The sequence below is a fragment of the Pipistrellus kuhlii genome, unplaced genomic scaffold (assembly GCF_014108245.1).
Source record: "Pipistrellus kuhlii isolate mPipKuh1 unplaced genomic scaffold, mPipKuh1.p scaffold_m20_p_5, whole genome shotgun sequence".
In the NCBI taxonomy this organism is placed as follows: Eukaryota; Metazoa; Chordata; class Mammalia; order Chiroptera; family Vespertilionidae; genus Pipistrellus; species Pipistrellus kuhlii.
The window spans coordinates 50,091,835-50,108,874 of record NW_023425551.1 but is presented as its reverse complement, the minus strand read 5'-3'; the positions used below and the strand labels follow the sequence as shown (position 1 = coordinate 50,108,874).

Genomic DNA, 17,040 nt, shown 5'->3' with positions numbered 1-17,040 from the left:
TGACTGCCCTGCCCTCAAAGATGGTGGTGCCCTCAGCCACAAGATGGCAGCGCCCAGTTCCCTCAGCCCCCCAGGGCAGGACCAAGGCACAGGCAAGCCTTAGATGGTAGCTGCCCAACTGCCCAGGGATGCCTAAGGCTCAGGTAACCAGGGCCGGCCAAGGCTTGCACTGCCGGCAGTGGCAGCAGTAGAGGTGTGATGGGTGCATTACCTTCCCCTGATCACCAGGTCGCCTCCCACACTTGAGGGCTCCCAGACTATGAGAGGGGGCAGGCTGGACTGAGTGAATTTTCATGCACTGGGCCTCTAGTATAATAATCCATTTTGAAAGCCAAAGAGTGTGTGTAAAGAAAGAAAGAGAGAATGACTAAATTAAAAATGCTAATACTGAAATTAGTCATCAGTCAGTGTCCATCAACAAAACAGAGTCAAGAGTAACATAGAAAAGGGAAAAAAGAAGAGCTATAGTCATCGACTGTATTGGAAAATGCACTGCCATGTGCTTCAGGTATTTCTTCTCATTAAAATTTTTTAATGAAGTTCCTGCTTTCTATGTAAGAAAACATTTCTGTAGTTAGAGACAAAGTTTTACCAAAAATAGGATGCAATCCTCCTTCAATGACTTAGGTATGAAGCATGCACCTTAGTCTAATGGTAGAGATATTATGAAAGCAACAAGAAAAGGTTATATTTATAACATCTTAAAATCATCTATGATAAGGTACAGTGAGAGCTAAATGATTTACAAATAAAGACACAAGAGCCCTCCCCCCACCCTACCCACTTTAATTTTGGCACAAAAAGAAGTGCACAGAATTTAAAAGTGTTAAAGCTTACAATTGAAATGACAAATGTAAGACTAATTTAGAAGAAAATACGTTTTGTGTCTGGATCCAAAAGCAACTAATTTTTAAAGTAAAACTATGCTATCATAATTTTTTAATCAGAAATTATAGACATCCAAGTTCTAATTTCATTTATTTTCTGCATTAGAAATTGGCAGAATTTAGAACAACTGAATTGAAGAAACACCAATGTAGTAGACAGTTTACCTTATAATAAACTGATTAACAAAATGTCAGTTTTCCCACAGCAGTAGTATATTTATTGTGCTGAAATCAGGTAGCAGGGAACGAATAGCTCTGGGGAACCAGTACAGAATGTTCACAAAGATTTACAAATCTCTAGTCATTACACACTGAGCAGCAAAAACACAGGTGCTGAATCCTCTTAGACCAAACTGCTATATTTCCTATAATTTTTTTGCAAATTTCCTATAATTTTTTTTCATGACTGCATACCTTTTGGGGGAAAAGTGTGTAATTTTAATGCACAATAAATATTTTATAGTTTACAAATATTCTGAAGTAGTTGGTCTGCACAAACAGCATACAACCTGCACATGCAGTTTTGACATCTTGAGATACTTAGAAAGATTCATTTTCTCTTCCCATAATGATTCCTGTGCAACACCCCTAACAATTTGACCTATGTAATAAAGACACTGTACAACTTCTCTTTCTTAGTGAATTTCCAGTTGTTCACTTATATTACATGAAATACTTCATTTGTAAACAGCAAATTTAACTTTCTAGTTCTGACTACTCTCATTTTTATTCATTTTGTGTCTTAACAATTAACACCTTGTGACAATCAAGCACTGAATTTAATGATTTTTTAGCACCAAGGAGTCATGAATATTGCACCAAAATGGGTTTACACTTCATATCCTATCTAATAAAAGGGTAATATGCAAATTAACTGCCCCTCCATCATAAAGATGGCAGTGCCCATAGCCGCAAGACGGCAACGCTCAGTCCTCTCAGCCCTGCCAGAGTCCCCTAGTCCCAGGGGAGGGGGAGCGGCCGCTGAGAGCGGGCAGTGTGAGCAGCCTGGTGGAATACCTGCCTGGCCACAGATGGGTCTCTGGGCAGGGGGCGTGGACTGGCCAAGCCTTGCAGAGAGCTACTGGTGCAAGGATTTGTGTGCAGGGCTACTAGTCTAGTTAATAAATAAGATCTTGCAAATCTGTCACAAAAAAAATATCACTCCAAAATTAGACACATTAAAAGAGAAGAATAGTTTCACAGAAAAATTTGGAGTATGCCCATTTGTAAAAAAAAAAAAAAAAAAATACTCGTGGACTAGATAGTTAATATTAAGATCTACAATAGAGGACTCCTTGATTTTTTTAAATTAAAATTTATTTAATTTTAAATGTTCTTTCCAACAGAAGAGGTAGGTATATTTCCACATATGAAAAATCGGTTAACAGCCGCAAATCAAAACATTAGAAGTCTGGTAAAAATCAACATACTGTCTCCTAACAGCACATTAATGTAACTATTTATGATGTCACCAATAAAGACATGAGTTGTTTCACATTCCAATCAGACAATAATCTTAATTTTCATAATGTATTTCTGATAGTCATAGAATTATCAAAAGGCTGCCTTTTCACAAAAACTGTTTCCCACAGTGATTTGTGCCACAAGTCATGATGACCCTCTAGGTCGCCAGACAGGATTTTACTGTAATTCTTTCTTATTTTCACCGACACCATCATCATCAACCCTCTAAAAGTCTACAGAGATCATCAGATTTTAATTATAACCAAAAAGGTATATTCAAACCAGAGGTGGAGAGATTCGATCATTCCAGTCAGCAAATTCAAATGTGCAAATTTTAAAGTATCTGCATTTCTAGCTTTGGACCAGCAAATGTAAAGTAACTGATTTAATCAGTAGGCAATTAGTAATTTAGTCATACACACACAAAAAAAACCTCAAAAAGACTGTGTTTCTGTGATCATCAGACTGAAGAATGACTGCATATAAGATACATGAGAAATTTCATGCAGTAAACAAACGATGTGAACAGAGGGAGAACCTCCAAAGTCACATAACAATTGCTTTGGTCTGGACATGAAAGCTAATTAAAAAAAAAAAAAAAAAGTTTAAAATAAAAACGTCATAAATAAAACATCTGGGTATCATAGTTAACACTTTACTCAATCTAAAGGTCACTAATACACAGGAGCACATTTGCCATTTTTCTCCCCACCCCAATCCCTCATTTGCTTGTTTTCCCTAAAATTTTATCTGAAATGGGAGCTTCTTCACTGTCAACAACAGTTAAGACCTAGTTCAATTTACTCTCCTTTTGCTTTTCCATTTTTCTGGGTTTTTCCATTCTCTACCACCAGTTTTTCTGATTTGCTCACACCATTGGCTGAAATACCATTCACAGCTGTTTTTCCAGTGCTTGATTTTTTAGGCTCATTGTATGTCCGAATGTAGAAGTTGAGGAAGAGAAATATGAAGCTGATTGTGTAGGCAATCAGAGCCCAGTGCATCCACTTCGGGAAGGGGCAATCCGTGTAAAGAGACATTGCTGTGTGTCCAATGGTCACAAAGAACTGAACCTGGAAAACAGAAGCAAATGCATAGCAAATAACTTCGGAATCTACTAGATAGCTAAGACAGGCCCAAATTCTGCCACCTTATCCAAAGTTTAATAGTTCTCTGGCTCTTGCTCATTTAGGTAGCTGCGCAAATGCCGTCTCCTCAGTAAGGCTTCCTGATGACTAGAACTGAAGTGCCTCCACCCAACTGGCCATTTCAATCCCATTCACCAAAGGGTTTTTGTTTTGTGTGGGTTTTTTCCTTGATAAGAATGATAGCTATTTAAAATTGACTTCTGGATCACCCATCTTTCCACTAGTATATAATTCCAAAGGGCAGGACACTGTTTTTGCTACGATGATTCCTGAGTCTTTGGCACAGTATCTAGACTCAATGAATATCTGTTGGAAAATAATCCTATATAATAAAAGTGCAGTATGCAAATTGTCCCCTCAACAGGGAGTTCTGGGAGATCGATCAGGGCGTGGGGGCCAGCCAGGGGAAGGAAGGGAAGTCCTGGCAGCCACTATGGACCCTACGAGTGCACCAATTTCATGCACTGAGCCTCTAGTGAATAATATTATCTAATGAGAGAGAATATCAAGGGCCTAAGAGAGTAAAGTAATAGTATTGAAGGCTCTTCAATTTTTGTGTTGTTCCCACATTTTAGACTGCTTTCTTTCCACAAAATTGTCAGCAAGTTGATATCTATAGTTTTAAAATGAACTTCTTACAAAATAGCAGACAAATAATAGGCATTTGAATTAACACTATTCTTTAAAAGCTAAGATCTTTGGTAAAATTTAGCAGGTAGTTGAAAATAGTGCAAAAAGAGAGAATCACTTTCAACTTGAAGAGATTTTAAAAGGAGAAAAGCCAAAATAAGGTTGCTTTTAATTAAGATGAGGCAAATCAGCTTAAATTCTAATATATTAATAAATGAAAGGTTCTCAAAAATTATGAATTCATGGTGTTAACCAGTGTTATGTTTTTACAAGATTAACCTACATGATTATCTGTTGTAAGAACTGGAAATACACTACCCTTCATAATTTAATATCCTATTTGGAATGGACTTTTGCAGTTTCTCTTTAAGGATAGCATTATCAGTATTATTATATTAAATATTATTAAAATAATTTATTCCAGGTCAATCCCAAATTTATATTTACATAAACTACTTAAAATTTTTTTCCATGGCAAGTCCAGATTTTATGAACTTTTGATTTCACAATGGTTCTTGGAACTGGCATCACCGAAAAAGGGTGTGTCTGTGGGTGTGATTGAGTATGGCATCGCTAAAGGAGAGTCAGATGCAGGCTCCAACAAAATAGGTATCAATAGTTCATGTGATTTTTGTAATCTCTTCATTTTCTTGGGACCACTCACTAATTACTAAGAGAAATAAATTACACAAACTGTATAAACAGCTTGCACAAAAACTAAAGGAAGCTTCCTGTAGCATTTTAATTACAAATGAATCCTTCACACCCAGCATTCCCCAAAAGTTGTGTTTCCTGTTTGGTTAGCCAGCTGTTTGGCAACTTAAAGCAGAGATGGATAATATTTCCAAATGTGATTTCACTGATAAAATTGTGTGCATGCTATGATTAAAGCAAATTATAATAAATTCCAAGGCTTGAACATACTACCAGTTGGTCTGGGTTTCCAGTTTCATTACTGAGCTAGTGTCCAGCTCTGAATGTTACACTGAAGCACCCAAATGCCATATGAAGCCGTACTGGGGTATGTGCTGAAAACGGGTCTGCTCCAAGGACTAGCGATTGAAAATACCCAGCTCTGCTGCTCTCCGAGGACTTGGTGTTGGAAAATTAAGGAATTCTCCAGGCCTTGTCCCGTCCTTTACTCAAACCCTTTCTTGGCTCTAAGCCTTTTCTTCAACTTTTATTCTAAATGGGATTTGTTACTGAAAATTGGAACAGCAAGCAAGATGAAGAGAAATAATAATATTTTAAGTAAATATTTAAAAAATCACCTAAGAAAGAGTTATATTATTTTTCTAGTCATATGTGAGTCTATGTACTTTGTGGTGTGCTTGGATCTTTACTCATCCACCTCACGGATATTTGTTTGTAAAGAATACTCTCTTAGACAAGAGCTAGTCTAATCTTTTGAAGACATTTAAAAAGCAAGTGGCCATAACCCATAAGTATATGAACAGGTAGCTCAGAGCCAAGCTACTTCAACTCCCAAAGCTGAATTTGTAATAGAAAATTGTCAAAAATTTTACACTCAGCACTTTACAATAAACTCAAACATTTCAGTGTTGTACCAGAAGAAGCTTTAGAACATTTAACTTACCATCTGCAACATGGTCAGGTATCGTTTCCACCAAAGATACTTCTGAATCCATGGGCCAAATGCAGTTAGCCCATAGTATGAGTACATAATCACATGAATGAAGGAATTCAGCTGGGCTCCGAAAAATGCTTTAAAAAAAAGAGGAAATTACAAGGTATAGAAAATTTTATTGGCCAATAAACTATTTGGGTATAAAACAAATGAGCCTACTTTATTTCCTAACACTTTATCTTGAGTAAAAATTAGGAATAAAAGTTGTAAAATAGTATTATTGAAAAGCTTTCTCTTCAGATCATGCTAGATATTTTTAATGTTTATACTCAGGCTTTTAACGTATAAAAAATGGACGTTCTTCAAATGCAAAGGATTTTCAAAATAGTGAGTTTTCAAGTCGGGTACTCTAGTACTTCAAGCGGGCCCCAATATAGAATTACCTATATTATTTTTCATCCTATTATTCTTGTCAGGGGGCAGGGGGAGTGTAATCAACATATAATGGTTTAATAAATTTTCAAATGTTTAATTATTGCCTTTAGATGTGCCAATATAAATACCTATAAAAATATTTCTTAGGCTTCTAAATCATTTTAAATGGAAAATAGTGAAGTGAACTGTACTATAATGACTTGCACCATGGGTCCTCATCAGAGGAATGTAAATCATCTTCAATCTATAGGCATCTAAAAAGCTAGAGGCAGATCTTAGCTAAACTATGAATTCAGATTATATTTAACATCAACAAAGCAATATACAGTAGATCCTAGGGTTATGTTGGAGATCCGTTCCTATGGCACAACGTAAATCGATTTTCGGAACCCACCTACATAAGCTCCTATGTCATTCACATGGGGCATATACAGAGCAGTGATGAAGTGAAACATTTAAAAAAATTTCAAAAGAAAGTTAATTCCTGACCTTTACTTGTGGTAAATAATAAAACACATAAAGCACACATGTGCATATGTCAAAATGACAGAACGTTTTTATAAATAAAATAGCAATTGAAGGTTCATGCAAGAACGGGCCTTCCTTCCCCTGGCTGCGAGAACCGCCTTCACTCTGGCCCGGAACCGCCTTTCTGCCTTCCCACACTGCCCAGAGGCCAGGAGCAGCTGGGGTGATGCAGAACTCTAGAGTCTTCGCCATAGCGACAACACAAGCATCCCATCCCATCCTGGCTGCTCTGTGCCTGCATATGCAAATTAACCCACTATTTTTTGCTGGGTTAATTTACATACTCACTCCTGGTTGGCTGGTGGGCATTGTGAAGGTATGGTCAATTAGCATGTTACTCTTTTATTAGGTAAATGGGAGATGGTGATGTAACCACGAAACCAAGTACATCGAATCCAACATAACCCAAGGACTGTCTGTATAATTTCCTTTGGGTAAGAATCAACAGGCTGATTTAAGGCATATTTTAGAGCAGGAGTGAGCTCTTGGCTTGAACTGGAATGGAACCTACAGACTGAGAAGCTATCTCTTGATATCCTTTGGATGAAAACTATTAGAACTACTCATCAAAATATTATTTTCTCCATTTATAATTATCTTATGCTCATCTCTAGAGCAAATCTTTAGTTTTAAAGAAGTCACAGGCAAAAAGCTAAAGCTTTACTTTCTCCAAATCTCTTTATAATGAAATTAATACAGAAATAATCATAAAAGCAAGTTAAATTATGGACCAACTCAAATTTCCAGGTTTTCATTACTTTCCACTCAACATATTTACATAATTTAATAAATGCAGATATGTTTCTGGAAATTCTCACCTTGTCCCCCTGCGACCCACTTAATTCCAATCCACCACAATGTAAACATTGTACAGTGATGATATACATGAAGAAAAGAGACTTGGTTGTTTTTCTTCCTTAGGATAAAAAACACTGTGTCCAAATACTCAATTCCTTTAGATACAAAGTACCACCACAGAGCAGCAGCTATCTGTATAAAGAAAGAAAAGGCATATTACTGATACCGTCATATCGTTTTCTACTCCTTGTATAAGTCCTGAATAATTTTCACTACACAAAATGTACAAGAAATGAAATCCTTTTTACTTAAGTAAGTGTGAAATCTAGGCATCTATCCATGGGGGGGAAATGAGAAAGACAAGAGTCCAAATCTAATTCCACTCTGTACTAACAATATGGAAAAAATTTCATGTGCTGGATCCACGTAGTACCAAACTGCTGTCGTACCAAGAGCAGTAAATACATTCACATTGCTACGTTTTTGAATTTGGTAAAGAAACTGAGGTATTTACTTTGTAAAGGTACATTGCACTTCAATTGTTCATGCTTAGTCTATATTATACTTCATATTCCTTTAAGTACGTTTATGGATAACAACCAGTCTCTGTTAGTGTGTCTCTCTCTACCTCTCCCCCACCACCCCCCCTTCCCTCACACACACACTTTAACACATACAACAAAGTACCTAATCACAGAAGTCTGCATTAGGCAGTAAAATCTTTAAAATGGTAGATTAAAATAAACAGAAACAACAAACATTTCCTAGGTCATTAATGTGACCCTGCTTACATAGTTAAGTCTTTTCTTTGAGGGGCTCTAATTAAGACACCAGATGGTACAGAAAGATTACTCTACTGCTGAGATTAAGGAGCCAGGGATCCATGAGAGGTGACCTCTGTATATATGTTTTAAAACATTTTAAAGAGTTCTATTATAATAGAAGCCTAAACTCAACTTTTTATGTCAAGTACTTTTTATGATATGTGCTCCAGGGAGTACATAACTGAATAAACCTTTGTGTGTTCAGGCACTGTCTAACACTTTCATTCATAAGCTTGGATGTTTTAGAGGTAATAGATCCCTTCCTCATTTTATCCCTGCACCTGTTGATGTATCACAGGATTTTGGTTGTTTGTTTTTTCCTTTGAAAAACAAAATTACATAAAGTGTGGGCCAAAGAGAAAATAAAGCCTTTTATTTACAGATTGAGAATTATTCACTGAATTTGCTTGAGTAATAATATGGTTAAAATATAGTTAACTACTCACAGTAACACATATATTTAATATTCACTATTATGTTAGTACCTTAAAATAAAGTAACCATTTTGGCATAGTAAACTTTATCTATAAGGTAAAATATAATGTCTTATCCTCACACACCCCCCCCCCAAAAAAAAAAAAAAAAAAAAAAAACAGGGCCTCTAAATTAGCCACAATTTATGAATAGTAATAAATAATTCCTATCTTTTATTTGTAAACTGTATTAGATACCTTTGAATAGCTATATCAAAGTGAAAAGTGATACTTCTTGGCTTCATAACAACAAATACAAAAACAAGTCACTAAGTAAAATATTTATTCTACTACATCTAATAGTAGGAGGAGGAGAGACAGGGAGGAAAATGTCACATGCCATCTGTTGAGAATCTCTGGTTCTTCCTCCTCCTAGATTACAGTATCACAATAGCTAATTTTTTGAAGAAGTGACTGGTTATGCAGGCTAGGACTGTACTTTCACAATTACCAGGGCAGTATTTTAAAACTTTATCCTAAAAATATTAGTTTGTTGTTTTACCCAAGGGGTTTTTCTATTATAAGTGCAGTCCTAAAAGAAAGCAAGTTAAACACTTTCCTTTTCTTTTTCCTGAGAAGATTCTCTCACAATATGGTTATCAGAAAAAATTTTTTTTTTCTAGCCAACAAATCTAAATAAAGTACTCTCCGCATTCTTTTCAGTCACACCACAGGTCTGATTTCCTTGCTAACCATTTGTTTCATGACTACTGTTTGCCTCTCCCCCTCTTCACAAGAATGTCAACTCCATAAAGCAGGGTTCCCCTGTCTTTTCCGTGTCTTCAGTGCCCCTCACACTATCTGCATATTGCTATTCAGTACCCATGTTAAAGGAATAAAACAAATTACGACAGCCAACTTATGTGCCGATTTTTTTCATCGGCACATAAGTCTTCTAATAAGGAAATGACGGCAAGGACATATCATGGTAAGTACATTTAAAGCAGTGTGATCTTGGATCTTGATGAATATTGCTATTTATATTATCCAATCCCAGTTCCAAAATGTTAGTGTTTTCAAGGGAAGCTACTACATATCACACTATTACTACATATATTACATGTAACATAAAATGTATTAATATGCTTACATGTTTTATGTATTTATATCTTTAAATATGAACCACAGAACACAGTTTGATAAATACTTAATAAAATAACTATAGTTTTTTTCCATTTGAGTAAAATGGTAAATTTATTAATGTAGATTATTGGGAAGTAAAATATGATAACATTCTATTACTATTGGTTTATTTTTCTGCAAATATAACAAAAACTAGTTTATATCTATACAAGTTGTGCTATACTTAATTTATTAAACATTACATAGTTTATAAAACACTTGTTTTTCCTCAAACTTTCTTAACAAAAAATTAGAATCTCTTTATGAATTTCTATTCTTGACCAAAAACAGCAAACATCTAAAATTTTTACATTAAGCATAGAACTTTTTTTTAAAGTACTGCAATCTAGTAATCCATCATGTAATCATACTCACACACCAAATGAAAAACACTGTAGGTAAGAAAACAGATTTTTAATTATGTACTTTAAAAAAATAGCTTTATTGACACAAAACAATCCAGTACACTTCTAACACTATATAAAAGTATGTTTTTCACAGACTGGGGACTATAAAATTAGATTCTCTTTAACTGATTAAAAGTTAATGTACTTACCCTGACTTCATTAACATCATCAGAATAATCCACACTCTGGCAAATATAGCTATATCCTGCTCTGTAGGATGCTGTGAATAACTGAAAAAAAAGGGAATAATATTTGTAGTCAAGTTTTAGTAGACACAGCATTTAAGAGCCCTGAATACAATATGCAATCTTTGAAATTATTTTTAAAAGTAATATTACCTATAATATTTCAAATGCATTAAACATTTAATGTGTTAGAATTTTTACAATTTACTGTCTTAATTTATTCTGAAATTTAGAATAAATTAAAAATCACATGTCACTTTTAGACTAAGACATTAATTCTATCTACTTCATAATATTAAGAGAAATTTTGATTGACCATGCCTCAGATCTAAGAGTTATACTGATTTTTATTTTTTTTAATATATTTTATTGATTTTTTACAGAGAGGAAGAGAGAGAGAGAGAGAGCTAGAAACATCGATGAGAGAGAAACATCGATCAGCTGCCTCTTGCACACCCGCCACCGGGGATGTGCCCGCAACCAATGTACATGCCCTTGACCAGAATCGAACCCGGGACTTTTCAGTCCGCAGACCGACGCTCTACCGCTGAGCCAAACCGGTTTCGGCTGATTTTTATTTTTAATCTCAAATGGTTTGTATCTAACCAATTAGGTAAAAATGTTTTTTTTTTTACCAAGTTGAGATTCCATAGCCTAAGCTGTCAATTAAAAAATTTGCTAGTGCCCAGAAAAGTATACAATGATTAGTAGCAATAGTTGTATAACAGTGAACTCATTTTACCTTCAATCCAAATTACAATGATATTATATAATAGGATTTAATTTGAAATTGGTATTTTACATCTGCATAGTTTGATCAGTCATGAACCTGAAGCTGCTGAGTAAGAATTATAAATAAGTATGTGCAACTATTTACTGAGTAGTTAATATGTACTAAATTCTATGCAAAAGTTACTTCACTTTTATCTCTGATACCCAAAAGGTAGGTGTTTTCCCCATTTAATGGGAAAATGAGTCTCAGAAAAGTTAAATAATTTCCAATGTCAGAACAACTCATAAGGTTTACTTTAGAACCCAGTCTGCCTACTTCAAAATTTCCTTTTAGACACTTGTCCAATACCTTATGTATGTTTTATATTTTTGTTATCCAAAAATGAAAAACGTCAATAATATAAAATTTATTTTTAGAGCAAGCATGTCAAACTCGTGCCCCCGGGCCGCATGCCTCATTTATTTGGCCCATGTTAGCCTTTGAGCTTGACATGTTTTCGAGTAACTAAGTTACCTTGTGGTACAATGTTACAATGATGGTTTTACATATTCTCTTTTTTTAATTTCCAATAACCCAGGGGAATTATAAAGTGAATTTAGTAAACGTACCTCTCTGAAGATAAAAAGATTAAGCAAAACCATCCCAAAATTATAGAGTATGAGCACTAAGCGCATCTGAAAAGGTTCTCTGGCTTTCATCCACTTTGGGCCCAGCCACACGAACAGCAGATAAAGAGTACTTATACAAAGCGTAGGCCATGGAGACTGCATTAGAGGCCAATTTTCCACACGTTTATCTACAGAGAGAACAAAATAACAGAAAATTTATCAAACAAATGTTTTATAAAATGAATTTTTTGGGAATTGTTTTTCAATTTGGTTTTCCTAAATTGACCAAATACAGATCGTTCTCCTGTGAGTCCCAACAAAAATACATGACATAAAAACCAAAGAAACAAGACTGAGTCTCGTGAGCAGCTTTTGAAAATGAAGTTTTGTTACATATGGCACACATTATATTTTACAGAGAACCTAGAGAACAAAGACAAGACATAAAGCTCACTAAAAATATAGAAAATACTTGGGATTAGATGAGAAATTAATGAGACACTTCATAGACAGAAAAACACTGTAAGGAGAGACATGTCTTCCATATTAAACGTGAAATTTATCAGTGCAGTTTGGAAGCTGCTCCGTCCTATGTCTAAGACAGGAAAGAATTAGTACACTGAAGAGGGGTGGAGCAATGAAAGCCAGTTCCTGGGCTATTTCTGGATACTGAAGACAAAAATATAGGTATATTTGAGACATTAACTTAGAGGTCATTACAAGTCTATAAATTATTTAAATGAGAATCATCATATTCAAGACATTTTTCTAAAATTTTCCTTGAGAACATGAATCTATTTTTTTACCCATAAACATAACCAATTTATAGCTTTTCTCTAAAGTTATAAATCATTTACCTTACAGATGTATAAAAATATACATATAAAATACACTACTTCATTGAAAATGAATAAAGTGTCTTTACTATTTAAACATATATCCATGAATCAATTTTACAATAGTTCTGACAGAAGTAAAATATTTCTGCCAAGACCAGTTTGGCTCAGTGGATAGAGTGTCAGCTTGGGGACTGAAGGGTCCCGGGTTCGATTCCGGTCTAGGGCATGTACCTTGGTTGCGGGCATATCCCCAGTAGGGGGTGTGCAAGAGGCAGCTGATCGATGACTCTCTCATCGATGTTTCTAACTCTCTATCTCTCTCCCTTCCTCTCTGTACAAATCAATATAATATATTTTAAAAAAAAGAAGTAAAATATTTCTAAGACAAGCATGAAAATGAAATATGTGGTTAACAAAAATTAATTTTCTAATACATTTTAAGAAGATATTGAAATTAAATTTTATATTTCTAAAATTTAAAGAGCATTTAAAAGGTGTGAAACTAATATCTAGTTTTTTCTTGGTAATGCAAAGTATCTCTATGTTCTATTTTCAGAATATTATATACTTTTAAAATAGTAAAAAAAAAAAAATTCTATCTTTTAGCCAGTTCCCAAAGCTAACCAAAATAAATTTAATTTACTTGCTCATTATAATGTCCAGTATTTTAAACTGTCCATTTTAATAAAACTATATATTAGATCATTATATTTCAAAATATTTTACTCAAAACTAAATGAATGTTTTTATATACTATCAAGAGAAAATAAGATTCTAGACATAAAACACAAGTGGAACAATATTTAATCACAGTCTCCAAAGTCAGGAAGTAATTTAATAATTATAGTTTCTACAAAATAAGAGTTGCTATAAAGATAGAATAGTGACTTGGAAGAAAAACAAATATGAGAACAAGAAAAACTAATTTTATTTCATAGCTTTTAGGAAGCCTATTATCTCTCTAGTCATGGAAATTATGGTTCTTAAATCAAAACACATTCCAGACTTAAAATGAACTAAAATACTTAAAAGGACAGGAGAGAGAGTAAATCTCTCAGAGGAGGGGAATGGTTTTTTGTTTGAAGACACTGTGTCACAATGGTCCTATCAGTGATTGTACACTTTTCCTTAATGTTGTCATTTCTTTGCTTATATCTTTCTATGCCAAAGGCTCCCTTAAAACATGGTAGTACTTATCTATTTAGATCTTTATTTTTCCACATTACTGAAAAGTTTATTTTTCTACATTATAGAAAACCTTAAAACCTCTCTACTTCAGGTGACTAAAGAAGGAGTTGCTATAGTATGATATTCTTATCCATAAACTTGAAGGCAGGTACTATTTTTTCCATGAGATTGAAACAAATAGCGAAAGGACTGCTTTAAGGAATAATTTAACATCATAGATCATTGCTCACTCTAATCCATATAAAGAATTCCTACTGTCTTCATAGGATGTTCTGAACAATAAGTTAAAATTTTTTTAAAAATTAGAGAAATAGGTCTCAAAATTTCCAGAAATCAAGAATAAATAAAAATGTATTCTCTTTGATATATACTGTGAGTAACCTGTACCATTCTCTCATTCAACAGAAAATTTTAGAGAATACTAATAATAAGAGAGAGAAGTAAGAAGCTGAATATCTGACAATATAAAGCTCTAACAGAGGCCAACAGAAGAGAGAAAAGGTGGAGAATAAATAGATATGACAGAAATCATGCAAGACTCTATCAGTGAACAGAGTTTTCATGGCAGCTCTGCCATGTGCATAGGGCACAATGTCTTCATGTCCTTTATCTATAAAACCGGATATAGGGGCAAACTAGATTAGTGCCTCTCTAACTTGAATGAAAAAGAAAAAGAAAAAAAAAAAGAATCACCTGGGGAGGGAGGAGATGCTAAAATGCAGTCTCTGACTCAGTAAGGCTAGGATGCAGCCCATTTTTATGAAGACTCTGCATTTTTTAGAAAGCTGCAACTGAGGCTATGCCAATATTCCATGGACCAACTTTTAAGTACCAAGAAACCAGGTGATCCCTTAAGTGTTTGTTGTTTTATTTAACTTCTGAAAGTTGTTACTTTTTAAAATAATAATTAGAAGGAAGAATGAAATTGAAGGTAAGGAAAAGCAGATCAAGAAAATAGGCAGTTTTCCCTGACCAGGGACCCACTTTGCACTGCCGAAGTACCTGCACATATTATGTTCCATTAGAGCACTCACCACCTTGTTCAGTCACCTGCCTTTAAAATGTAATCTCCCTGAAGGCAGGGGATGGGTCTTTCATTCTTACATTGCAAGGCCTATCAAGGAGTCTAAATATTTATTTAATGAATAAACAAAGAGTGGATTTTTTTCAGATCAGTCCTTTATTCTCTATCCCTTCAGTGAAATCCAACTGTACAGTTACTGATATTCAAGGTTTCTTCAGTGTACAACCACCCCTTCCTACAGCTATTGCCAGATACTCCTCTATGTCGGTACACAATTGTAACCTTAAGTTAACACCTCAACCAGGTATCTAGTGAGTACATGTGTGCCCTATGAGGCTCAATGTCTTTAATGCTTTCTCCAAGAGAAAAAAGGCAATGCACTTATTTCTTTGCCCAACCAAGTCATGCATTCATGCAGCAACCACTTAACAAACCCTGTGTTCTACCTATAGAAAGGCACATTTCACACCAGATCCTTCTCAAATTAGTCCTTTCAGCTCTCAAAAATTCCACTTCCAATGACTATTATGAAAGTTGTAGTAATTGTCAGCGACCTGAACAACAGCATAACAATTCCCATCCTATGATATTTCCATGAAATTTCCTGTCTTTACAGTTATTTGCGTCCTTCTGAATTTATCGATACTTGCATTAATATTTCATTTAGTACTCGAACAACATTCAAATGCCCTATGCTTCTTCTATATGCTCCCTTTTCCACTAAAAAAGGACTGAGTGCATCACAATAGTGTTATACAATGACATGAAAACTAATTATTACTAAGAGGTTCCCTCAAGTCTTGAACAACAACAAAAAATTGTAAGGAAATAAAACAAACAAGGAAAATAATGAGTACTGAAGCTTATATAATTTGTATTACCTAAACATAATGAATTATCAAGAAGGTAGAGAGAATAGCCAAAGAACATATATACACAGCCCATGGCCACAGACAAAGGTCTGGTGAAGGAGAGGGGAGGAGGTGGGCAAAGAGGGAGAAAAATGGGGGACATCTGTAATAGTGTCAACAATAAAAATAAAAATTTAAAAATTACATTATCCAGTTTTTCATTAACTCAAATGTTTAAATAACTTAATTATAAATTATTTGCCCTATTCATTTAAGTTACACTGAATCCAAATATAGATTATGCATATTAGAGTAAAAGAATATATTTTTCTAGTATGTTGTCAATATCCTAATCTTACACAGTTATGGGTGGGATCCAATACCAATACCATGAATTTATTAGTGGCAGGGGGAATTCTATTTAAAACAAACAAACAAACAAAAAACCCTGTTCCATGCCGAAACTGGTTTGGCTCAGTGAATAGAGTGTCAATGTGCAAACTGAAAGGTCCCAGGTTCCATTCCAGTTAAGGGCATATACATTGGTTTCAGGCACATCCCCAGTGGGGGGTGTGCAGGAGGCAGCTAGTCAATGTTTCTCTCTCACTGATGTTTCTAGCTCTCTATCCCTATCTCTTCATCTCTGTAAAAAATCATTAAAAATATATTTTTTTAAATAAAAAAATTAAAAAAAAAAACACCTTGTCCCTCCTGCCACCACTATAGTCAAATTCTGTCATCAAGGAATATCAAGATTCAAATGACTTTTATGTAACATTCTTGGAAATTCTGTTTGAAAAGTTTTTTTGGAGGATGTCTATATGGCCCACATATCGATATAAAAATTGTTTGGCTCATTTTGATACCATATAGTATTAATAGGCTTATTAATATGTGTATGCCTTTGTGTCTTAGTGATTTTGCTCTTATTTTGAGCTTATCCTATATAATAAAGAGCTAATATGCTAATTAGACTGGACAGAGGAGACCTTCCGGAATGACCTTCCGGATGACCTTCTGGAACGACCAGTGGAGGCGGGCCACAAGGCAGCTGCTGCTGCAAGGGCCTACTCTTACATTATTTTCATGCATCAGGCCTCTAGTTTACTAATAATTTCAAGTCTTTCACATTGCATGTTAAACCTTTATCTAAACTAGAGGTGTAGAACTTTAGATTTAGAAATGATCCCTTTATCTTAAAAATGAAATTCAGGGAGCTTAAGAGACTTGCCCAAGAAGGCAGAGCAATAGCCTCATGTATCCTGCCAGCTATTCCAACACCACTCAGTCACCATGTCCGTTCATTTT

The 17,040-nt window shown here is 34.7% G+C and overlaps 1 protein-coding gene across 1 annotated transcript in view; it reads right to left on the bottom strand.

Annotated features, from left to right (window-relative positions):
- Positions 1-2,194: 2,194 nt before the first annotated feature.
- ELOVL4 (ELOVL fatty acid elongase 4) overlaps positions 2,195-17,040 on the bottom strand; it is a 35,236-nt gene continuing 20,390 nt past the window's right edge. The window contains exons 2-6 of the mRNA XM_036413227.2: positions 11,831-12,018; positions 10,454-10,534; positions 7,499-7,670; positions 5,727-5,854; positions 2,195-3,424 (exon numbers count right to left, since the gene is read on the bottom strand). Of these exons, the coding sequence (XP_036269120.1) occupies positions 3,152-3,424; positions 5,727-5,854; positions 7,499-7,670; positions 10,454-10,534; positions 11,831-12,018 (842 nt within the window). The 3' untranslated portion in view covers positions 2,195-3,151. The remainder of the gene's footprint in view (positions 3,425-5,726; positions 5,855-7,498; positions 7,671-10,453; positions 10,535-11,830; positions 12,019-17,040) is intronic.